Source organism: Ursus arctos, unplaced genomic scaffold (genome assembly GCF_023065955.2).
Source record: "Ursus arctos isolate Adak ecotype North America unplaced genomic scaffold, UrsArc2.0 scaffold_1, whole genome shotgun sequence".
Lineage (NCBI taxonomy): Eukaryota > Metazoa > Chordata > Mammalia > Carnivora > Ursidae > Ursus > Ursus arctos.
The window spans coordinates 86,343,096-86,368,923 of NW_026622763.1; the positions used below are offsets into that span (position 1 = coordinate 86,343,096).

Genomic DNA, 25,828 nt, shown 5'->3' on the forward strand with positions numbered 1-25,828 from the left:
TAATCCAAATAAAAAATACCATTAAATTCCTAATAAAAATCTAATGTTATTTTATTATTTCTTATTTTTTTAGAAATTAAAAAAATCAAAATGTAGTTTAAAAAAATCTGTCCCTCTTTTCTAAGGAATGTGATCAAATCAAATTGAGACTAGTATCTCTAAGTCATAGGAAGCAAAAATATTTCAAAGAACAGAACTAAATAGATTCAGAAGACAAAGCCATGTTTTCCCAACAATACTAGTGTCTAGCTGGCATGTAGGCATTTTAATGGACATCCATAAAATTGATCAATCGAAAAAACAGATGAAATGGCATTTAAAAAATAGTTATTTATAAAAAGGAAGCAAGAAAGACAGAAAGAAAAGTTACTCAGGGCCCAAGGCAGGCCTTTGAGTATTCTTGCAGGAGCTTTAAATTGACCTAGGATCAGCTGTGATCCGTTAGGGCTGTCTCTAGCCTTTTCTTCAATGAGCTCTGTCAATAAATCTCTCCAGCTTGTCTTAAAATGATATTTTGGTGATTTTTTTAGTTCTTCAATTTTAGATTGGAAGGAAATCATCTCTAAGTGATTACTGGAATAAAAGAATTTTATTAGCCTTCCCTCCCTGAAATAACCAAAGAGAGTATTTCCTCCCATTCACCAACTCAACCTATAGCAGGATGTTCCACAATACTCTTTGACACCAGAATGAGAGAATCTATTTGAAAATCTTTCTCTTCTAATTTTTACCCTATATAAAGTCTGTAAGAATAGATATATTACATATATAATTAATGGCAATTCTTTATATAGAATCACTATTTTTAGACATTCTTAAACTTGGATGCTTTTTGCATCCTTAGAGACACTTTGTGACTTACAGTGTACAGAACGATGCCAACTTTGAGCATATTAAAGAATATCTAAGGGCTTGGAAATGAAAAAGAAAAGTCTAAATACATCATATTTAATCTTTTTGTTTCAAAATCATAGGCTGCATGAAAACAAAGATCCAAATATGAAAGGTCTTGAATGTAGGTTGCTGCATTACTTTTCTAATGCAGAATTTGGGGGGGAAAGTATTTCTTTTAATTCCAAATCAAATACAGAAAGCATTAATAGCAGGTAAAGAAAAGAGTTTAAAGACCTGGCACTAATGCAAACTGGAAAAAAGATGACAAAACTAGCTTACAGACGACACCATTTTCATTAAGTATTTTTATTTTGTAGATAAATGAACATTTTATTTTATATACTGCTATACCTTCTATGTAATTTCACTTTGAGATAGCAACTTCGATCAGTCTTCCTTTTATTTCCTAGGCCCATATACCTAAGTGTGTGTGTGTGTGTGTGTGTGTGTGTGTAAGTGCGGTACCTACAGAACAGCATGAAGTGGAAATGAATAATGGACAAAAGAGATGTGTATTTATCTCTTGTACTGAAATATACCATCCATGTTTGTAATACATGGGACCTACATCTGCCCATTAAAACCACCTTTTAAGAAGTAAAATCATTTGTAATGCTTACCCACAAACTTTTGTGGAGTGGAGCTTTTACGTTTTCCCATATTCCCTGTGAGCTTCTCTATGACAGCAGGTCTCTCAAAAGGCACCAGAGAAATATTGTTGTCCATGATAGGCTCTTGTTCCTTACAATCTTCCATAGGAGGTACTATGCAAAACCATACAAAAAATGCAATCTGATAATTTCTTCAACATTTTAAAAGATACAAAGCTGGATGTGCCATGTCAACATGTGTTAAACATAAGCTAGTATGCTTGAATAAAAGGAGAAAGAAGAATCTTTAGTGTTTAAGTACACGCTCTAATTTTACACACACACACACACACACACACACACACAGGATTTGTTTTTATCTGAGTCTCTCAGATCAATGACATAAGCTGCTGGCCACTACTGGTGGCAAACATGTTCATCTTGTTCCTCAGCTTACTCCTCTGAAAGTGTTTTTAACAGTGATTAAAATCAATACCGCTTTAACTGCACTGTTTTCAAGGCTTTGGGAGTTTATTTTTCTAAAACAATTTAAGTAAGTCAACTTGTTTTGCAGGAAAGCTTAAACAGACACACGGACTAACGCACCATATTTAACCAGTTTTTTTTTTTTCACCCGTGTATTTTCCTGTAGCAGATCTTCTATTGATGAGCTGAGTGAGCTGTTAGTCCTATTGGCAGTAGATAAATACCTGCACAAAGCAGCCTTCATGAAGGAATTCTAATTCTGAACATGTCTACACATAGTAAACTGTGGCCACTTTATGATTGTAATTTATTTTAAAAAGGGCTCTTCAGCAGGATAAAAAATTCCATTTCCATACCGGCATATTTGCTCACTAAATTGCTTTAATTCACTGGACATAAACTCTCCAAAGCTGCTTCCTCTTCATTAAGTTGCTGTGGGCTAACAGATTAGCTCAGAGATATTGACATTAGATATGGACATTCATAGTACAGACAAAGAACTTATCAAAGTTGTTTTTGAGTAAAAATACTGTCAAAGGATGTTTAAGGATACAGTAACATCTGAGACAGATGAGATCAATGACTGAAGCCAATGTTCACAGGAAAGACCATAACTTATTCTTGATTATTGTTGCTTTCTCTAAATTGTATCTGTACCAGTACTGTTGGTGAACCTAAAGGTTTCATATCTTAGACTATCTTTACTTGTTCCGCATATACTGTAAAATGATTTATTCTGCTCCTTTCATTTGTAAAGAATAGTTCCACTGTGTGAAACACGATACATTCTCATTTATAAGGGCGGACACTAAAATAAAATGAGAAAGCAGGAGATGAAAGTTAAGAAAATCCAGTGCACAATTCAGGTGACCTACTTAATAACCAATACAGATTGCTGATTTTGAAGAAATGGAAAGTGGCAACAGAAGAATGTTTTCCTAATTTGGACATGTTTAAAGAAATTGATATTCAGTCTAAGTTTTGGGTTAACCTTAGTATAGTCCAGTGGATGGGCCAGAAAAATTTACTCTTCAATGTCTATAAGATATGGCTACAATTGACAAAAGGTGCCACAATTACTGGATGTTAATTTGGAAGGAAGTTAAGAGTTTCAGAAACAAGGAAACACTCAGGTCATTTTCTATACTGATATAATCCATGATATTATCAAGAGGAAAAATACATATCCCAAGATGTTAACATAAAACATTATGTCCTGTTTTAGCAACAACTAAAATAAAAACAAGTACTCAAAAAGAAAAGCAAAGAAAGGCTGACCAAAAAATTCAAACAAGGGTGGTAAGGAGGACGGAATGGCAGTGGAGAATGAATGTGATTGGGAACCATTAATTAGATACAGATTATTGTCAAAATCTTAACTTCTGTTTTGACTGGTGGATTTATAGGCACTCACTACATTATTAAACATAACTATAAAGCTAAAAAACAGGCCATGTATGGACTGAAGATGAAAATATGTCACAAACCAGGATCCAAAATGAAAGAAGGAAAGAAAAAAAGGTTTGTTGTTGTAAATTTTGCTAAAAAAAAACAGCAAAACTGGTTAACAGGGTTTGCCCCCAAATTGAATACATTAATTAGTTTTGAAATGAGTAGTCTAAAACTTGGCAGTTTTGCTCTAAGTCTAACCTTGAATTTTCATATTTGCACACATTCAACACTCAAAACGAAACCTGGGTGTGCGAACTGTCCCACACCACATCCACCTCAATTCAGATGATTTGTCCCAAGTTCAATGAAGCTCATGTGAACTGAAAACAATGACTTTGTCAGAGCTCTGGTCTTACTTCTATTTTACATCAGCCCTTCACATATCAAATACTGATCCTGTTTCTAACATATCAGCAATAATAATAATAACTGATATATACTATGTGCTAAGTACTGTTCTAAGACTGGATTTAATAATTCATTTAATCTTTTCAATAACCCCCTCAAGATAAGTACCATTTCCATTTTACTGATGGGGCAATAAACCTCAGAGATTCCTTGCGGTTTACATCTAGTTAGTAGGGAATATATGAGTTGAACCTACGTGGTTTGGCTCTAGAGTCTGGGCCCTTAGCCATTATGCTACATTATTCTTTTGTAGATATAATTTGAGTGTTGACTTTTCATAAACAAGTTTGACATATTTTTTAAGGTCTGCCATTGGGAAAAGATCTGCTACATTTTCTCAGTTACATTAACTAATCTGAATTGTTTTTTTGCTTTCAAGGATCTGGGTACAATGTTTGGGCTTGAAACACAAAACGAGTTCTTAAGTTAATTCAATAATGCAACAATCACATAGAGATTTATATATGCTAAAAGAAAACACCAATAAACTAATCTTACTTGTTAGAGCAAACTTCATAATCAAATCTCTTTCTTGGCCTTATTTTTGATGTTTTAACCAAGATAAAAATATATTTATACTTCTATTATTTCATTATCTCATCATATTGATAAATCTTAAAGACAGAAGCACCTAAGAGTGTTCCCAACATAGCTATTTTTACCAAACAGTCCACTCAGAATTCAAAATCCAAGAGGATAGAGTCTGAGGGACATGGATTAAGTCACATGTCCACCCTCTGGCCAAGAGAGGGCAGGGAACCTAGGCTGACAGTCCTGACATGGCTTCATGCAACGGGAGACAGTTCTCTAAAGGAAAATGGAAATTTTGTTATCAAAAGAAGAAGGTATGTAGGGCAGGCAAAAATAATGGATGTCTTCTACCTTGTCATACATTTTCTCCATGTTGCCAAATATAAAAAAAAAAAATTGAGTTCTCTTATTTTCTTGATAGCATCCGATGGTGCCAATACTCGCTTGCTTTGGCTTCTGTGAAGTCACTCTTCCCATTCTCTCATTTTCTGCTCTTACTCATCTTCATGGCTTTTTTTTTTCTTTCTTTTTTTCTTCCTAGTACATTGTTGGCCTTTTAGATGTCTCACTCTATAGTTACCCATATAACTTTAGAAAACGTATTACTTCAGGCTACTGCCTATATAATGATGGCTCCCAATACATAGTTCCTACCCAGACCTCTCTTGAAAACTTGAGATCTATATATTTAACTTCCTCTCCGACAGTTTCACTTGGTGGTTCAGTCTCTCACAGGTGCCTAAAAGATAATATGTCAAAAACTGAAATCTCCATTTCCCACCCCAAGCCTTCTCCTATTTTCCTAATTATCAACTTCCTGAATGTCACCACTATCTACCTGGTCATCCATGCTAAATACTTGTGGCAAATGCTAGGTTTTCCTCCTTTCACCCAGTCTCCTTTCCCTTCTCTCTACCACCTCCTCCTCGTATACACACATGGAGGTACTATGTATTTTAGGTTCTATATCTGCAGTTGCTCTCAATTTTTAACTGTATATACCAGACTACTCACCCCAACTTGACCAATCAGGAGATTGTTGCAATGGTCTACTTGCTTCTGTTGACTCTTCTAATTGATGTCCTATGTTACTAGCAATTAAATGTTAATCCACAATTATTTTTTAGGTTAAAGTACAAAATTCTTTGCTTATTAGCACAACTGGCCCGATATTGTCTTCACAGACTTTTTCTCTGACCTTATCACCTTCTAATTTCTTTTGCCCTTACAAACTGCGCTCTAATTACACCAATTACTTGTAGGTCCTTAACTCACCATGTTCTTTAGGCTTCTGTTTCTTCACACGTGCTGTTCTCTCTGCATAAAGACTCTTCCATTTATTTAGCTGGCTGTCTTGCCTTTCAAAACTCCACTCAAACATAACTTTCCCCAGAAATTCCTCTTGAACACCCAGAGTCTGATTTGGACATCTATCCTATATGCCCCTATAAAGCCTGTCAGACACTGTTCTGTTTGTTTACTGGTCTATTTCTTCCAGTAGCTGGTAAGTAACCTTAATGTAGGGATTGCATTTTAGTTGTGTCTCTAGTACCTTTTATGATACGAGACAAATATAATATTCAATGTATTTTCCCTGAATGACTTCATGAAGGAAATAATGTTACCCAATGGAAACAAGTTGAAGAAGTTTACAGGTTCTCAATTATGTTCCCTAACTTGCAATAAAGAATTTCCCTTTCTCAAATAATTCAAAAGCACAAACTTAAGAATATATGTTCTTTGCTTTAAAGCTAGCTATCTTTTGTTTCATGCTTTCATTTTTGTCTTCCGGTAAGGGGGTAAAAGCTAATTACATACTTTGGCGTTTAAAGTTTTTTTCTTCAAGCTAAACAGACCTGAAAAATGAGTATAAAGATAATTTTCAAATAAGATAATCTGCCCTAAAATCCATTATTATTATCTTTATTTCCAAAACTACAAGTCATGATTTTCTCCTTTTCTCTCAAACTCAAAAACTTTTTAGTCTACCTCCTAAATATGTCCTAAGTGTTTCACCCTGTTCTCCTCTCCTGCTATTGCCTTCTCATCTTTTCCTTGGCATTCTCACTTCCAGTCTCTCCTCACACATCAGTCAGGCATCTCTCCTATATTCTACATTGGTGACATTTTTCTTTACAAGACACAAAACTGATAACCCCAATGGAATTCAAACATTGGATTAGCATAAAAGGCTCCATTTTTGCATTACAACCAATCACGTCAGTCTTATTTCCTACCACTTCTTTAACTCTAACTATGTTCAAGGTCCAGGAACCTGCTAATGTTCTTTTGTACCTCCAAGTGTTAGCCTGTGGCAACTGCTCTGCCTGGAACATACAGTCTCTGTGAATTTGTCTCATTTGTACAATTTTTCTCAACCTCATGTACTAACCAAACACTGCATGTAAGAAGCGTTCCTTGATTTCTCGAGACAGAGTTAGGTCAGCTCTACATTTGTGCTCCTGGAGAAGTGTGTACACGTCTTTATTAGAGCAGTTGCTTCATTTTATTCATCTTTCTTTGAAGTACCTATTTCCTACCGTACTATAAATGTAAGAAAGAAATTGTGTCCATTTATCTTTATATCCCCAGAATGTTTCATAAAAATTGGCACCTAGCAAGCCCTCAATAAATGTTTCCTGAAGGAAGTGAAAGAATGCCTCTTTGACTTCAGATATACTCTCCTAGAAGAGTCAACATGGGGAAGAACATGTTTTAGGAAAGAGAGACTAGGAGACATAATTATGTCAGATATGAACAAAACAAAAAAGAATAATAATTTCAAAGAGCTAATGGCAACCACAATGATGGCAACCCCCACCTCTACCACTAAAAGAAAAGATTAAAAAAATAGACAAGATATATCAGGATAGTAAGGGAGGGGATAAATATGAATTTCACTGTGGCTGTCTTTAAAAGGAGATATGTGCCAAGCTATGTATGTGAGGCAAGGTTAATGATGAACTCTAGAAGCATTCTGCCCATACTTTTTCCTCTTATGGCATTTATCAATTCCTACCCCATACACCGAATTCTGCATTGAGAGTGTTAACAGAATAAAAAGGAGATTAAGGATCATCTCAAATTATTATTACAACATGCCCAGAAGAAATACAGCATGAAATAACATTAATATAAACTTATGTGGTTAAAACTATATCCAATATTGAAGAACAAATATTTGGGTGTATAAATGATACCAAAACCTATCTCCTTCTTCCACCCTCCCCATAGACTTGTCTTTGGCTTTGTCCCCTGCTCTACCTAGCACCTGTGTCTTTCCCCCTTTCCCCATTCTGTTCCAGTTTTACAGCAACCTATAAAGGGCTTCTGATTATTAAGGGCTAAGCAATCTGGGAAATGAGAGTTGATGCCATGGTTGTTTAGAAGTCTTTTCCCCCCAAAATACGCCTGCTTAATTTTTCGTCAGCACTCATTCTATAACTGGTTAATTTGCCAACTCATAGTTAAGTGTTGACTATTTATATAAAGTTACCTCCCTGTAACAACACGAAGTCTTTTAGAAGAGACTCTATTTCTTATTCAGATGTGTGTGCAACACACTTTCCATTGAGTTTTATAAAAAACGTAATGGAAAAGGAATTAATGTAATTAATAATCCAATCAAATGTCAAAACAGCAAGGAGAGGACATATATGGAAAAACTAGTACTAGTAGTAGTACCACAAGGTGTCTTTAGAAAATTTTGGCATGCCTTCAAGCCTCCATCAGTTACCCTGCTTCAAGCCACCTCTAAAAACAACAATTTAAACAGAAACGACAAATGAAACCTCAAATACCTAAGTTAATGCTGGTAAGTAACATAACTTTATAGGGCATGGAACATTTAACATTTCTTAATATTTAATGTCCTGAAATGTAACAGTGAAAAGAACTATTTAATGGGTATTTATTGCACATCCAATCACATTTAGTTCTCACACCAAGTCTGTGACACAGACGCCACACAGCCAGGCCAGGTTTGTTGGACTCCTAGAGCCACCATTTTAAATTCCCTGCTCTGGATCTTATGCTACCCTCATAAGCCCAGGTAATGCAAGCTTGCAATATCAAATTTACTAAGACATAAAACACAGGTTTTCAAAAATGTTAGTTAATAATGATGATAAAAAATAGAGGACTCATTTACAACAACAAATAGAATAAAATAATTCTTTAGATTATATAAACTACCCTCAAGAAGAAATGCTTCAATTATTCAGGGTAACAAAATAAATATTTTAAATTAAATTCCCAACTCAAAAAAACAAATAATCACTTGCTATCCAATAAACACTGTTCCACAGTATGTACTACATAAAACAAAACAAAACCCACAAATAATGCTTGAGCTGTCTATAAGTTGCTAAATAGATATTTATATTCTGAAAATGACTACAGCATTCTCCAATTACATTAGATATTAGCTAAAGCTTTTTAAAATAAAAGATAGAAATGCAACAATAAGTTAAGATTTTTATACATACTTATATGAATGATAAAATTAATCAGTACAAATATAAAATTAATAGGACAAGACGGGTGCTCCAAATCTAAACTAAAATTCATAACTTTCCTTTGTAAGGCTGATTTATCAACATTAATTTTTCAGTAATAGAGAGTTATTAATTGATAAACCTTAGAAGCTGCCTTCCTACCTGCTATTGTATATTGCGGAGACGAGGATGTTTTGCTTGGGTTTTGATTTCTGTGGAGGGAAGTGGTGCCTAATTTTAGTCTAGATTGTCCCCTACACTTGTAGAAAGCAAAATGAGTAATTTCCAAGATAAATCACAAAACAGATTAGAAAAAGTTCCAATTATATCAATTATATCACTAATCACTTACCTATGAGAAATGAAAATACACAACCAGCCCTTTTAGGAACTCTATAGACTTTCCTAGAACCATTTCTAACTATTTGGTGCAGCCAATGAAAGAGAAGAGTAAATACTATCTTCCTTTGGTGTATTCCAAGTCGGCTGTCATTATTATGTTAATTCAAACACATGTTATCAGAAATAATTTGGGAGTTTCACAAAAACTCAGTACAGCTTGTTCGCCAAGGGTCCCAAAGCTCAACTCATTTCAAGTGCTTAAGAAGATAAACCCATGCAAAGTTAATGTGATCTAAAATTGTTTAAAAAAAAGTAAGATTTTATCTTCATGCTCAAGGGTAGGGAGAACTGTTTAATCCCTAAAGAACTACAGAAGCAGCGAGGGGGAATGAAAACGGTGAATGCCGTTTCTACCCACCATGGTGACTCATGACCTGCCCAGCAGCCTCCATGCTGACATTCTGGAGATAGTTGTGGCAGCGTTCCTTGTGCTCCTCCAGTGAACTGCGCTGCTTGTAGCTTCGTCCACAGTAGTTGCACTTGTGAGGTTTACCCACTGCGAAGAGAACTCAAGATTAGTGTGCCGTCAGTCTCATCCAAAGCAAAATTAACATCTGACTTTTGATAGTGTGGAGGAAGCATTTATATGCTTTTCAGTCTCAAATCTGTTCCTCCTCCACACTCTGATTTAGGCAAGAAAAGCTAATAAACTTCTACCAAGACTAAAAGACGGCAAGAAGATAAGGCAGATCGTACCTTTGGTGATAAGGGAAATACTGAATCAAATTCACACTCTGACTGTATCCTAGACCATGAGGGGCTGATGATCAGTCTTCAAATTGTCTGACTCGTAACACTAACATTTGCTCTTACACAATTCTCTCAGCTTTGACTCATTCAAAAGACAAATCAGGAGTGTCCTAGATACATGGTGAGAATTTTTTTTTAATTTATTTTTTGGGGGGGATAAGGACAGAGAATTTTTACTAAAGAAAACTAAAATGCAATAAATGGAATGTCATTGTTTAATGAAAAGATTATTCACGGTACGGTACCAAAGACACTAAAAAGAATTCAAGTGATGAGAAAAAGTACAGATAAAAGCAGAGTTTCTCTTTTCTTTCCACCTTGGTAATAGCTATTCATACATGCAAAACTTTGCAGCAGATAAGTGTATTCTCCCACATCAGCACTGTTCTTATATTACTAAGAATTAACCTACTAGGTGCTCTGAGTCAGGATTATTAACAATAACCACTGAAGTCCTAACCTATTTAGTTATACGATGATAGTGACATTTTCTTCTTTTTTTATTTTACTAATGCATTTCACATTCAGGAAATGAATTATTTCCTAGTAGCCAGAGAGCCATATCTCAGTATACCAGGTAAAATACTTCGATGCTCACATTAAAAAAAGAAAAACAAAACAAAACTTCAAAGAATTAATGAAGAAAAACACACTTATGGAAAGAGACATGTTTTACTGTACGACAATTCACAAGGATATCACAGAGCACTTTGATTCTTGGTTTTGAATGAATGCAGGGAAAACATAAAACACCAGCTGGTCTGTGCCAAAGCCCTCGGTAGTGAAGCACAGTGTGAATCAGGTCAGTGGCCCTCATCTGACATAGGAATCACTTTGTTTTGCCCAGAGGACAAACAGACCACTCTTTTCATAGTCAAAGATAGTATCCCTAACTCCAGTCACCTTACAAACCCATGCTATGACACTGGTCACAAGCAGAATTGAAATAAGTATAACAAGGCAAGGTATTCAGAGCTGCATAGAAATTTTGCTATTCTGATTAAAAACAAAAACCAAAAAATAAAAACTCACCAAATTTTTAAATTGTATTTGAGGTGCGCGTAAACTCCAATATTTCCTGATCATAATTTTGGTAAACAGTCTTAAATAAAAGCTATCTAAGGCAGGATTAATCATTTCTAAACGTACAAAGCAAATGAAGTTCTATTTTTCAGAACCAAGAATTTCTATATATTGAACCAAGGTATCTCTGTATATTGTGAGGAATCCTTATCACTGTGTGAGAATATGAAAAATGACAAGAATATACTTTTAGTCAAAAACATTTCATGTAAATAGTTTAAATATATTTACATGCAATTGCATTTTAAGACATGGGGTTACATATTACAAAAAGCTTCTGTTTGCTATCACTGTTACTCAGTTTTGGGTTTTTAAATGCTGTTTCTCTAGAAATAAGTGAATTTGCACTAAACAAGTCTACAAAGTAATACTTATTAAGCACATACACTGTGCTCAATAGCCCATTGTCAACTAGGTTCATTGTCTCTGTCTTCCCCTTTATCGGTCCTGTTGAACTGGGTCCTAGGATACCTGTTTTACTATGAACATATCATCCTCTACTTTCTTCCCCTTATTTATATAAACATGATACCTTCTGAACTTCATTTAAACATAGTTCCCTTCCACTCCCCTTGGCTCACAGCCCTCAATAAACTTCTAACTCACCTGCCAAGGAAGAAAAGACCATATACTTTTTTTACTATTTCTGAAACTCATTTTTTACTAGCCTCATTTTTGCAGTCTATTCTTTCTGCTTTACTTCAGCTTCTCCCATTTTGACATCTGTTTTAAAACATCACTCTTTCCTCTTCATCCCAACTTGAGCAAATTGTTCTACAGTATAACCTCAATTTGCCCAAAATCTTGATCTGTGTTCCCCTACAGCAATCCACATACTGGGCAACATATGTTGGACTTTGATACCCTGTAACTGTTTTATCTCTAAGACATTTACTCTGGAAGCTCTCCACCTTATCTTTCTGCCTCTCTCATCTAATACATACTTGTTGAAAACCTACTATGTACCAACAACACTGTGATGAGGCTGGAATGTAAAGTGGAGAACAAATTCTCACGGTGTGTATCCTCATGCAACTGACTGGTGAGGAAGACAGACATTTAACAAATATACAAGCAATATATTACGAATATGGTAGATTTTATAGAGCAAAAGAATGGTGTGTGAGCATAACACGGGGAACCTAATTTAGTTTGAGAAGGGTGGACAGGAAGGTCTGCCTGAGGTAGGAACACTCTGCTGATAACTTAAGGAAAAGCAAGTTAATCAGATAATGCGGGGGGGGGGGGGGGGGGGCGGAGTTGGGTGGAGGAGAGGCAGGGTTTCAAGGATTTCCAGGAACTGCCGTCATCCTTGTATTTGTTTTCATGTACTTAGCTCCTTCAAAGTCGAGATCATGCCCTTACTACTCTTTTGAAAATGATTTTCAAACACCAACAACAATCCTTGCCAGATCCAATGGCTCTAACTAGCCCCACAAGACCACTTCCTATTAGTTCTTTGATATTTCTTAAAAATCAAGCTCACGAAAATATTGTTTACACTTACTCCCTATATGTTTATTTGTGTAATACCTATAAACCCTCACTTAATATGTATAACACATTATTTTGCATTTATTTTTATAAATATTATTACATTCTCACCATCTGAAACACCTTCATTCTGATATTACTGAGACATTTTTATAAAGTCATCAATAGCTTCTGAATCACTAAATCCAGTGGACTTTGATTCTAAATCTTCCTAATTTCTTGGCCACTTTCAAACTTTCATTTGCCTTGAATCTCTGGTTTTAGCTTCTGGGGTCAGATTCTGTGTTCCCCCTCCTGGCTTCTCAACCTCCTCCTACCTGGCGAATATAAGAAGATACGGAACTTCAGATCTCCTTCTCACTATAATGGTCTCCCCCTCTTCCCTCTAGATTAAGCCCTCATTTCTGTGAAATGTCCAAATCATGCCTGGTATAGTTTCCCACAGTTGTAAGCTGCTACCAGTCATTTAACCCTTTTTAGAATGGGTTTGGGTGACCCCAAAGATGGAGTTTTCTCCTCTGTGCTCTCACAGTACTTTGCCCATAGTCTGTTGATGCATTACTTATGATAATTTCATTGTGATTACCCATTTGATATCTATTCATCTCCCTAGTTCCAAAGAGCTTTGTCCTAAGGACAGAGGTCATGTTTTACTCAATTTTGAATTGATTGTGCTATGGTGTTCATTAAACATAGGAGATACTCAATACATATTTGCTGAGTGACTCACTTCAAACTCATAGTTTCAAATGCCTTTTGAGTATTGCCTTACACGTATTCCTCTGAAATCTAAAATTCAACATATCCAAAATTATCTTCCTCCACAAAACTACTTCTTTATTCTGACTGTTCTTTTGTGCCACTGTTACCACTGTTTTAATAATCTAGACTCTCAACAGGCAGCTCCTTTTGTTGCCGCCTTACCTTTTTTCCTACATCCCACATGCTAAATTCTATAGACTCAACTCTTTCAATGTTTCTCAAGTTTATCCTTCCTTCTCAATCCCACAACCTATATGCAACTTCAATTCTTCATTATCACTAGCCTGGGCTAGCATAAAAGACTTCAAAACAGGTGTTCTCTCATGTAATTATTTAGTCCCCTCCTTAAAAACCTTTACTGACTCTTAACTTCTACCGAACGAAGTCGAAATCCCTTTACTTGCATCCAGTACCCTACACTAACTGGTACCAATGCATACATCCCATCTTCTACCCCAGGATCTGGCCAAAATCACCCTGAGCTTTTACACTTGCGTCTTAGTTCTTTCTGGAATGGCTTCAGACAATCTGGGCTTCATTGAAATCCCACTCAGCCATTTCTAAACTCCCTAACCTTCCATCCAAAAGTGATCTTTCCCACGAAAGAATCATAACCATATTGGCTCCACACCTAGGAAACATAACATTCTATCTTGTATTGGTGGCTATTTATACATTCATTTTAATCTCCCATGTTAAACAGTGACCTTCTTGAGAAACTGGAGCAATGTCTTATATATTTTTGTAACCTGCAACAAGTTTAGTATGCTGATTTGTTCACAGAAAGAACAGGTTGGGTTTTCATTAATAATATCATTTCCTAACTCTTTAAATATATTTCTCTCACTGGTTTTCCTTAAATTTCACTAAATTTCCAATTTTCAGAGCAATTCATCTGTATAGAAAATATGAAAATTCACCAAAAAATTATTCATAATTACACAATTTACAGATAACTATCTTCAACATTTTTATCTTCTTGTATTTTTTCTGTACATGCAAAGACACATTTTGTTATGAAATTGTGTCACTTTATACACTTTTTTAGACTCTACTTATTTTACTGAATATGTCTTGAACATTTCCCTATGTTATAGTATTTTTGTTGCTGAAGTCAGAGGACAAATTTTTCCTAGATAAAAGAATGATGATAATATTGAATTATTTAGTTCGCTTAGCATTCCTAGTCTTTTTCTTATTTAATAATTATTTCTTTTTTTATTATAGTCATATACCCATACCTGAAAAAATCAAGTAGTCCTAAAGGCCATTTAATGAAATACACAGTCTCCCCCATATCCCTCCACCCCCATCTGATCATAATCTATTTTTCTGTCCTCTTTTTGGAATTTCTATTAGTTTGATGCTAGAACTTCTGGACTGATTCTTTAAATTTCTTCTTTTTTCCCTTGCATTGATTGTCCTTTTACTCTTTTGACTTCAAAAAACTTCCTCATCTTTTTCTTTGAATCTTTCTGCTAAATGTTTTCTGGTTATCATGCATTTTAATTTCTAAGAGCTCTTTCCTGTTTTTTAACTTTTTTTTTTTAAAATAGATTTCTGTTTTTTTTTCTTGGGCACAAAACTTACCCTTCTGAATCTTTTTTTTTTTTTTAATTTTCTTCCCTCTTTCTATTGTCTCTTTTCTCTGAGCTTTTTTCTTTTTATATTGTTCACTGTATTAGAGGGCTTTCTTAAATGTCTGCTGCCTGAATATTTATTGTTCATTCATATTGAACAGTGAAGCACTAAAAAGCTAATGGGAAGTTCAGGAAACATAGGTGAAGTTTGTAAACTATTGCAGAGTGATCTCTTTATTGTTAGATCCCCATGTCTTCTCTTTCAATTTCCTTAGAGAAGATACCTCCAATTTCCAATCCCAAGGGTGATAGAAGCTGGATGTCTGTATTCTAGAAGGCAAGGAATGGGGCCACAAATCTAAATGTCCAGTTGTGGTCTTTTACATAATCTCCTTGCTGGAAATCCTTTGTTTCCCCCTTATTCTCTCCTTTCCCTAGAGTCCCTAAGCCTGAACGTTTCCAATTCAATTTTTCCAAGGAATATACATTTACTTTCCTATAAGGCGGAGGAGGAGGATTTCGTTGGCTGGCTGTACCATGTGAGAGTAGCTCTGTGGTCTAACAGTTTTGTAGGCAGATTTTGAAATATCTTTATATTTAGTCCAAATCTCCATACCTGACTTCAACAGTCCTGTTTCTTCCACTTTTCAGGATTCTCTGATGCCAGTTAGCTTGCTACTCATCCCTTATTTCCCTCTGTAATCACTAAAGGTTTCAGTCTTGTCTTACTATTACCGCCCTATTTGCTTTCCATACTCCTCTTGGCTGGTATTCTATCCTTTCCCATTGTCCTTGATCTTATGAATTTAAGCTTCTATAAATGTCTACTGTGACTTTAGTGGAGTTTTAAGAAGGAGTAGAGACAGATGTAGTTTTAATTTCATTATGTTTAAACAGCAGTATGTAATATCACTTTTGTTGTTGGTATGGTATAGTTCTGTAAGGATGTATCATGACTCTCCATTTTAATTAAAAAAGGGACATGATATATTAGGAAAGCTTAGCCACAAAAAGAGTAATCACACATTAGTAAGACATGGAATTTGTGGAAATGTAAAGTTGCACATCTCCTCTTTTCTATTCTGTTATTTATTTAACTATTTTAACACAAAATTCCCTACCTATATTCAAAAACATTGTAGCTTAACCATTTGCAATGGATCTCAAAATGTGAACTGCAGGCTACCTATGTTAGAATTCCCCAGCATGTGTGTTAAAATGGAGATTCTTGGGTACCATGCTGGACCTAGAACTTCTGGGAGTGTTACCTGGAGGTCTGCATGTTTAACAAACTTCCTAAGTGGATGCTTACATACTGACGTTGGAAACAGTGGTTCTATAGAAAATCATATATCATCATGTTCTGTAAGTCTGGAGTTGAGTTAAAATTTATTTTAAGGTCACTATAATGACCTTAATTATATTATCAAAGGAGTTGAAGTTAACATTATAAGAAATTTTGGGATTAAGATCTGAAAAACCCCTGAATGAAGCATCATTTTATTTCTGGTAATAACACAAAAAAGAAATATTTTGATATGGAAGTTTACTCCTGGGTATGTTGATTACATATTTTGAGGATAATGATATAGTTTATACTAAACTTTGCATCAATTCTCCTTCAAACTGATGTGTCGGAATTCTAAAATTCAAGGGGAAAGTTATACTGACTCACTTCTCTTAAATTGCTGCTGCTATCTTTTTAGAGGGCTGTATAATGTTATTTCACACTAGAAAAAACAGCATAGAAATTAATCATAACCACTAATAAAAGATAAATGGTTTGTCAGGGCACTGATTGTGGGAGTCTACCTTTCCTGATTTCCACAGCACCACCATAAGTGCCAAAAGGAATGTGTTGTTGGAACACAGCTAAAAACATTTAAGTTGTTTTTCCTCCCTCTCCCCAACTATAACTTTGAGAAGTCTAGGAGAAAAGACAGAGAGGTGGAGAGAAAACAGTTGTATTAGAGTTCCCACTTTCCTTATTTGATAAAGTAGGGTTCAATCACATGGTAACAGCTTTATACTGGCTCTTCTAAGCAACCTTCTTCCTCACAGATATTTGTTACTCCTGAATTCTGAGTTATGATATATGTAGATTTCTATTTTTAAAAATCAGCTTTATTGAGGTATAATTTATATACAATAAAATCCACCCACTTTATACAATTCAGGGAGTTTAGACGTATATATAGTTGTGTAACCACTGCCACAATTAAAATACAGAACATGTCCGTTGCCCTAAAAATTTCATTTTCCTCCTTTGCACCAAATCCCTTTGCAGCCACTGATCTGCTTCTGTCACTACTCTTTTGCCTTTTCTTAGGATTTCATATAAACTGAATCATGCAGTATGTAGTCCTTTGTGTCTGCTTCTTTCATTCAGCATGATGATTCTAAGATTCATTCATGCTGTTACATGTATTGGTAGTTATTATTTTTTATGGCCGAGCAGTATTTCATTGTATGAATGTGATACATTCATACAGTTTGTTAATCCACTCATTAGTTTATGTTGTTTCTAGTTTATGGCTCTTAGGAATAAAGCTTCTATCAACACTTGCAGGCAAGTCTTTTTTAAAATATGGATATCCAATTGTTTTAGCTCCATTTATAGAAAATACTATCTTTCCTCCTTAAATTATCTTAGTACCTTTGTTGAAAATCAATTCATCATATATTGTGACTATATTTTTGGATTCTCTGTTCTATTCCATTGATTTCTGTGTGTATCCATAAACTAAAAGAATAGATACTACTAACAGAGTCAGTCTTCAAATTAGGTAGTGTAAGTCATATGCCTTTGCATTTTCTTTTCTTTCTTTTTTCTTTTTTTTTTTTTTGAGAGGGAGGTGGCAAGACAAACAGAGGGAGAGGGAGAGAGAAAATCTTAAGCAGGCTCCATACCCAGTGTGGAGCTTGATGTGGAACTCAATCTCATCAGCCTGAGATCATGACCTGAGCTGAAATCAAGAGTAGGATGCTTAACTGACTGAACCACCCAGATGCCCCATGCTTTTTCAAAATTATTTTGGCTGTTTTAGATCTTCCATATTTCCAAACAAATTTTGTAATCAGTTTGTTACTTTCTACAAAAAAGCCTGCTAGGATATTGATTGGGATTGTATTAAACTGATAGTGTTAATTTCCAGAGAATTAACATTTTAACAGTATTGAATCATTTAAACCAGGATCATAATCCATCTCACCATTTATTTAGGTCTTTAATTTCTCTATAATAAATGATGTTTTTTAGAGAAATAATTTCTATTTATTTATAGAGAAATAATTTATAATAAATGATGTTGCTTTCTGAATTTCAGTTTCCGATTGTCCATTGTAAGCCTATAGAAATAAGTTTGATTTCTTTATATTGATGTTGCTTCTTGCAATCTTAATGAAATCACTCATTAGTTTTACTTTTTTGAGGGTCAATTCCTTCCTTTTTCTATATAGGTGATTATATCATCTAAAACTAAATATAGTCTTATTCCAGTGCAATTCGTATGTCTTTTATTTCTTTCTGTTGCTGTACTGCATTGACAAGACTCCTAGTACAATGCTGAATAGAAGTGGAGAGGTCAGGCATTCTTGCCTTGTTCCTATTCTAAAGGGTAAACTTTCATTCATTTATTAGTAGTATAATATTAGCTCAAAGTTTTCCAAAAATGGCTTTTTACCATATTAAGGAAGTTCTTTCTGTTCTATTTCTGTGATTTTTTTAAAAATCATGAATAAATCCTGAATTATGTCAAATGCTTTTTCTGCATCTATGAAGATGATTATTCTTTCTTTCTTTCCCTTCCTTCCTCCCTCCCTCCCTCCCTTCTTCCCTTCCCTTCCCTTCTTCTCTTTCTTTCTCTCTGGTCTCTTAATATGGGGAATTACACTGATATTCTTCTAATGTGAAATAAACTTTGAATTCCTGGGATAAACCCCAGTTGGTTATGATATGTTATCCTTTTTTATATATTTCTGGATTCTGTTTGCTAAAATTTTGTTAAGGATTTCTGTTTCTGTGTTCATGAGGGATATGGCTATATAGTTCTCTTTCACTGCAGGCTTTGGTATCAGGGTAATGTTGAACTCAATCTGTTTGGAAGCATTTTTCCCCCTTCATTTGTTCCCTAATGTTTCCTTGAGTTACTTCTTCCTTGAGTGTTTGACAGAATTTATAAGCGAGGTAATCTGGAGTTTTCTTTGTGGGGAGGTTTGTAACTATAATTTCAATTTCTAGAATAAATATAAGTCTATCATAGTATTTCTTTTTGAGTGAGCTTGGATTATTTCTGTGTTTCAAGGAATTTATTTCATCCACTTGAATTTATTGATATAAACTTATTCATAATATACCTGTATTACACTTCCAACGGCTATAGGAGTTTTAGTGACATCCAATTTTTATTTCTGATGTTGGTAAACTGAGTGTTGTGTTTTTATACTGCTTGATCTTGGCTAGAGGTTTATCAATTTTATTGATTTTTTCACAGAATCAGCCTTTGATTTCATTGGTTTTTCTGTATCATTTCCTGTTTTCTCTCTAATTGGTCTCTGCCTTTAAAATTATTTCCTTCTTTGACATTCTCTAGATTTAATTTGCTCTTCTTTTGTAAAATCTTAAGAAAGCTTAGTTAATTGGTTTGAGACCTTTCTTCTTTTTTTTAATATAAAGACAATGCTGTGCATTTTCCTCTAGTATCACTTCTATTCTCATCATATTCACATTTTCTTTTATATTCTTGAACATGTGGAGTATATTTATAACAACTGTTTTATCAACCTTGTCTGCTAATTTCACCATTTGGGCATTTCTGGGTCTATTTCTATTGATTGATTGTGGGTAATATTTTCTGCCTTCTATGTATATCTGTTAATTTTTTAGTGGCATTCTGGATTTTGTGAATTTTACATTAGTGGGTTCTAGATTTTGTTGCATTTCTTTAAACTGTGGTTCACTTATTCTGGTATGCCATTACATTACTTGGAATCAGTTCAACCTTTTTGATGTTTGCTTTTATGTTTCAAAGGCAGTTCCAGAGAATGCTTTAATCTAAAGGCGAATTTAATCCCAGTGCGAAGGCGATAACTTTCTGAGGATTTTACTCAATGATCTGACAATTACAAAGTCTTTCCACATTGGCTGGCAAGAATTGACTATTCTCACTGCTACATGAGCTCCAGGAATTGTTCGGCCCTCTGCTTTCTTTCTTTTCCCAGCTGCAGGTAGTTTCTTCATACACATAGGTAGATCACCATTTAGCGAAAGAATCAAGGGGACTTCTGTAAAACTCCAGAGTTTTTTCTGTACAGTTTCCTCATGATAATGCTCTATACTCTATACTCCAAGAACATTGGTCTCCATGGATTCTGACCTTTCTCCTCAAATCAGCAAGACTGACCGGCTCTGTTTGGGTTTCCTGTTCCTAAGCATAGCTTGGAAACTGCTTCTAGGAAGTAAGCTCAGATAATCATAGGGCTCACCACATTTGTTTTTCTACTCTGTGGAATCCTAGTCCTGCAGTGCCTATTGTCCAATGTCTAAAAGTCATTTCATATATTTTGTCTGGTAGTCTAATTGTTCAGGTCAGGGGGTAAATCTGGTTCCTAATACTTCATCATGTTTGAAAGCAAAAGTTATATATGTAATTGGGTTAAATACCAAAAAGGTCACATAACCTGTACATTTTGTTACCAAAACAATTCTGGTAACTGAAATGAAGTTTATTACATATAAAGTTCTATAATATGTATTATAACAAATAATATATAGTATAATAAAGAATCTAGGACAGAAGATAGCAGGATTAGTGTTTCCCAACTATCTCAAAAGTTAATATATAGTCTCCTTTGATCTACTGTCCCTCACAAAAATCCTACACTAACAAAAAGAGAAGTTATCAGTATAAGCTGTCAGAGATACAGATACAGATTAGTGAACTGACCTGAGCAATAAATCATAAATTAAAGATGCAGTAAAGAAAATGACAATCCTGATAATTCAATTCAATTCAATTAGAAAAAAAATTGCTAGCATTTGCTAGTATTTCCTCCATCTGTCATTATTAGGAATTAGAGATAAATACCTGCCTCTGTACTAGAACGCCCATATACCTCCCAAAATGAAGAACAAAGCAAATAGCCATAAATAATTTTGAAGTAGGAATGTTTACCATAAATTCATAGGGTGTTATGAAGGTATATAGCACAATCAAGTCTCGTTCACTTATGTTTTCTTGAAATATGTCACTTCAAGAGTTATCCTAGTGAAACCTATAAAACAAATTACAATAGCACTAATACATGTGGTAAATGTTTTATTCTTTATATAGATGTATGTATGTTTACACATACAGAAACGTGCAAAAAAACATCTATATACAGAAAATATATTTACCATTTGTCATGATACATATAAAATCAGCAACAGTATTATGCATATAGCACATTCATTTTCCTCTAATAAAATTAAAAGCACCCACTGTCCTAAAAATTTTATAATGCAAAAAATGGGAACTTGATATCTGATTTTACTTGACAATTGCTTACAGAATCAGAAATTAATCTGAAGAAAAATAATGAAATATGGTGCACTTAATAATTTTTTCAGTTTTTAGTACCCATAAGTTATAGTTTGTCTGAATTAATTACTTGCTTTATTATATGAACCCTCTATAGAAACAGTCTTAATGTTCTTGATCCCTGTTGTTCTGCCTCAAAAAGGATTTTGCCAATTCATATTCACGCTACTAGTGTATGAGAGAGCCTTTTGACCATACTCTCAACCAGAACTCTGATTAAAATAATAATTCTCTAATGTGCTAGGCCTGTGATCCTTAAATTTTAATGGGACACTGAAGCACACACTTGGGAAAAATATTGTAAAGCAAGATAAGCACAGGATATTTTAAATTTTTGAGGGAAATAATAATATTCAACATCCCTCAGACACCACACAAACTACTTGCTCACAGTTTCAACATATCACATTACAGTATTTCCAATGATGTCACATCTTTGTGAAACTAGGTTTCAGGAGTTGCAGCAACACAAAGCAAGTACTGTGTGAAAATAAATGTGGAACAGGAAATGAGAGTGGAGGTGTCCAATCTGATTCCAAGATGTGGGGAGTTGTGCAGTGTCCAACAAGGTGCACACTCCCATTAGTAAAAAATTGTGGCTGTTCAAGAATGAAATAAAAACATTATTTTGTCTTTCAATTTATGTATATTTTCAGATTATTTTTTCAGTTAATTGACAAAACCTTTTTGTTATCTATTATGTGCCAAGCACCATTCAAAGAGCTGGGATACATTAATAAATAAGACAGAGGATGTCCATAATCTCACAGGGCTTACATTCAGATGACAGTGGGGAGAGACAGGCAACATGTTCATGAACAAAAGATCAAAGATAACTGCAGATTCTGATTCAAGCTTTATAAGACTTTAAGATAGAGACAGCAAGATTGAGAATCAGTAGGGGGATGTTCTAGGCAGGGTGCTTATAGAAGGCCACTCCAAGGAGAAGCCATTTAAAGCAAATATCTGAAGGATAATGAGGCATCCATGCCAAGAACTGGGAAAGAGCTGAAGGGAGAGACTTCTAGGATCATCAGTGCAAAATCCCAAGAGTAGAAAGGAATAAAGGAACCTAGGATGTGGCAAAAAACACACAGTGAGGGATAGAATGGTATATAATCAGGAGAGGTGGGAAGAACTTCCCCTGGTGATGATAAGCAGTTTGAGTTTATTAGAAGAGCAATGGAAGCCCATTAAAAGATTTTATGCAGAGAAATCACATGATTTAAATGGGGTTTCTAAAGAGAATTCTGGCTACCATATCGAGAATAGATTGGTATAGAGAAATTGGGAAGCAGGAGTATGGTAGCTGAGTTCATAGATTCTGCAGTCAATCAAAGCAGTTTATATCCCAGCTTTTCCTGAGTAAAAGTTGCATAAAATATGCATATGTGGTTTTACTAGGTTTTTACTATATCAGAGCATAATTTTTTTAAAAAGTACTCTCACCAAGATAATTTATACTGCTCTTAGATTTATTTTATTCTAAATTTCTATATGTCCTCAAGCATTATGGAAATCTTTGTTTATTTCAGTATGATATGATCCTTTAGTTTTATTATACTGAGCATTTTGGTGTATGGATGTGTGGATGTGTATGGTATGTTTAAAATCTAATCCAAATAGTATACATTGTGGGCAATATACAAATAAAGAAATTAGGTAAAAGTATCTTACTGTACCTCAGTAAGATAAAGCTTTACATAATGAACCATACATACAATATTTAAAACTACAGATTGTGGGGATGTTAGGTAGCATCTCTCATTTATTTATCTGTTTTAAAATTTTTTTGAGTATAGTTGACACACAATGTTAAAATTAATTTCAAGTGTACAACATAATGATCCAATTTCTCTATACATTATGCTATGCTTGCCTTCTCTACATTTGACTTTCCTTATCTCTAAAATAAGGCCCTTAAAATAGTGCTTGTCACAAGATAAGAGCCCATTAAATATTAGCCATTAACTTTTATTTTTGTAATGGACTGACATTTATCATTACTAGGAAATACATATAACCACCACTGACCTCTACCAATCCTAAACTAACTTTCTAGTTAATGCAAGAATTTTCCACTGAAAGCACCCACAGATTCATTCATTCATTTGATATAGTATAAGGGATGCAGATGCAGAACAGAACAAGATCTCTTCTTTGAGATGCTGAACTTAGGATCTTTCATTCCTATCTATATACTTATTATCATGTTTCTGTACAAAGTAAGGGGATTAACACTCCGATAGATGACTTATGATACCCTAAATAAAAATTTAATTATACTCTAAATATATATTATATGATTATAATGAATGATATTGGTTTTTATATACCTCATTTATAAGTTTTGTTTTTTGGGTTTTGTTTTGTTTTGTTTTTTTACCATTTGGGAGTTTTCTTACAAGATTTGGCAAGACAGTACAGGCTGTGGATGAACAGGTTTTTTGACTCACATACATGGATCAAGTAGGAAAAATAAAAGGAGAGGGTGGAGGTTAGCTTACAAAAAACCCTCAAAAAAACAAAACAAAACAAAAAAACAGTGTGATGTGCCCTTTTGGACACTGAGTAATGAAGCTGGCATGCTGCCCTTGCACTTCTACCATGAGTTCAAGAGTGCCAAGCCCACAGACTCAGGGATGTGGAAGAGAAAATGTGAAATGGCCACACATTCAGTCTGTCCACAGAACATCCATGCAGGGTACAAAACTGTGCTAGTCAACTTGTAATGAGGACGATGTCTGTAGAAAACTGAGAAGAATGAGAAATAGCTCCACAATTCTTGCCCATTTCTTTAGAATTCCTGACAATAGAAAAGATAAGAAGGAAAGGTTCCAGCCGTAAACTGATCTAAGAATGCGCCAAAGTTAAGTACTACATCACATGAGTATATATTATAAGAAAGACTTCTCTTTAATAATTCCTTTTAGAAATGTGTTTGAAATTTAAAGAAGCATGATGACTGATATTTGAAAAAAGAGGAGATCATGTATGCTATTTAAAAAAATAATTTCTGAGGGATACATAAGGTAGACTATATAATGATTATTGGTCTGGAAAAGAAAAGTGTTCTACATACTGGATAGAAATCACACGGATCGTCTTACCAGCTAGCTTGACTGAAAGTGGTTTTTCCCTCCTGATCATATTTCAATGGGCAGGGCCTTAAGGGTGTGTTTGAAGAGTCCGAAATGAAAATACTAATCCCATCCCCTCTCTCCAGTGTTTATTGCAAAGCATAGAGAGAGGCACCGTGGGCATCATTATCAGGACTTGGGTGAAATCAGCACAGCACAGTTATGCAAATCACGTATGCACCTGACACTGCTGGTGTATTATCAGTGTAATCCACCTCTATCGAGCACCTCCAGAAAGGAAAGGAGGGGTGGAGGGTGGGGAAAGTTCACACTTGGGAGATCACCCAGAAAGTGGGCCAGGTGCCAGGTTTACAATCAGGTGAAAACAGTTCCTTCTCATGGGAAGTCTGCAGGACAAATTATATTACACTTAATGCACCACCACTATTATGAATGAGCTACACAAGATTCAATTTCTGAACCAGCATAATTTAATCCAATATGTCTGTCATCATACTGGGCCATGGATGAGTATTTTTTAAATGGGTCTCTTTGACAAATCTGATAGAAAAGTCATGATGATCTGGTTTCAAAATAATGTCAATATGAAAATAACTGATAATGATAATCTTTTAGCCAAGTACCTAATTTTCAGACATTTTTTACTCTTCACTCGTTTCACAAATAATCAAATTGTTAATATTTAAAGGTCTAGAACCCGTAGCAATTCCATATTATACTAATTTTGTATGTAATATAAACTAAAGGTACTTATTTACATACTTTTTTCTGGCAGTCACCTCAAAAAATGAAGTAATAGTGAAGGAAACATTGAAGGATTGGGAGGAAAAGCCCATGAAAAAGATGAAGAGTAGAAGGCAAAAGGAGACACAAGAGGGAAAGATAATTTAATAAAACAAGATGGAGAGTATTTACAAAGGCTATACGCACTTTAGAATCCCTTCTGGTTTATGGAATTCCTGACCAGTCAGCAATTCAAGGAAATGATGTGGCTGTGGTAGTGAATCCCGTAGCAAGACATGACAATATATTTGAAAACATTTCATTCTTATGATGAATTAACAGACTTAAAATGCGAGAAGACTTGAAACGAGAGCATCTGACATTGTTTCTTTAATAATATGGTCAAAGGTTAGCTCTATCTCACTCCAAGCCAGATACCACTTTTGAGCTTTATTTTTAAGAATTTGAAGATGAGGAGTTATCTCTTCTTATCAG

The 25,828-nt window shown here is 34.7% G+C and overlaps 1 protein-coding gene across 12 annotated transcripts in view; it reads right to left on the bottom strand.

The window, feature by feature from the left end:
* Positions 1-25,828, bottom strand: part of IKZF2 (IKAROS family zinc finger 2) — a 155,237-nt gene that overhangs the window by 12,832 nt on the left and 116,577 nt on the right. For all 12 annotated transcript variants that reach the window (XM_044381200.3, XM_044381198.3, XM_048214227.2 and 9 more), the window contains 2 exons: positions 9,618-9,755; positions 1,515-1,658 (listed from right to left, as the gene is read on the bottom strand). In XM_044381200.3, coding sequence (XP_044237135.1) covers positions 1,515-1,658; positions 9,618-9,755 — 282 coding nt within the window. The remainder of the gene's footprint in view (positions 1-1,514; positions 1,659-9,617; positions 9,756-25,828) is intronic.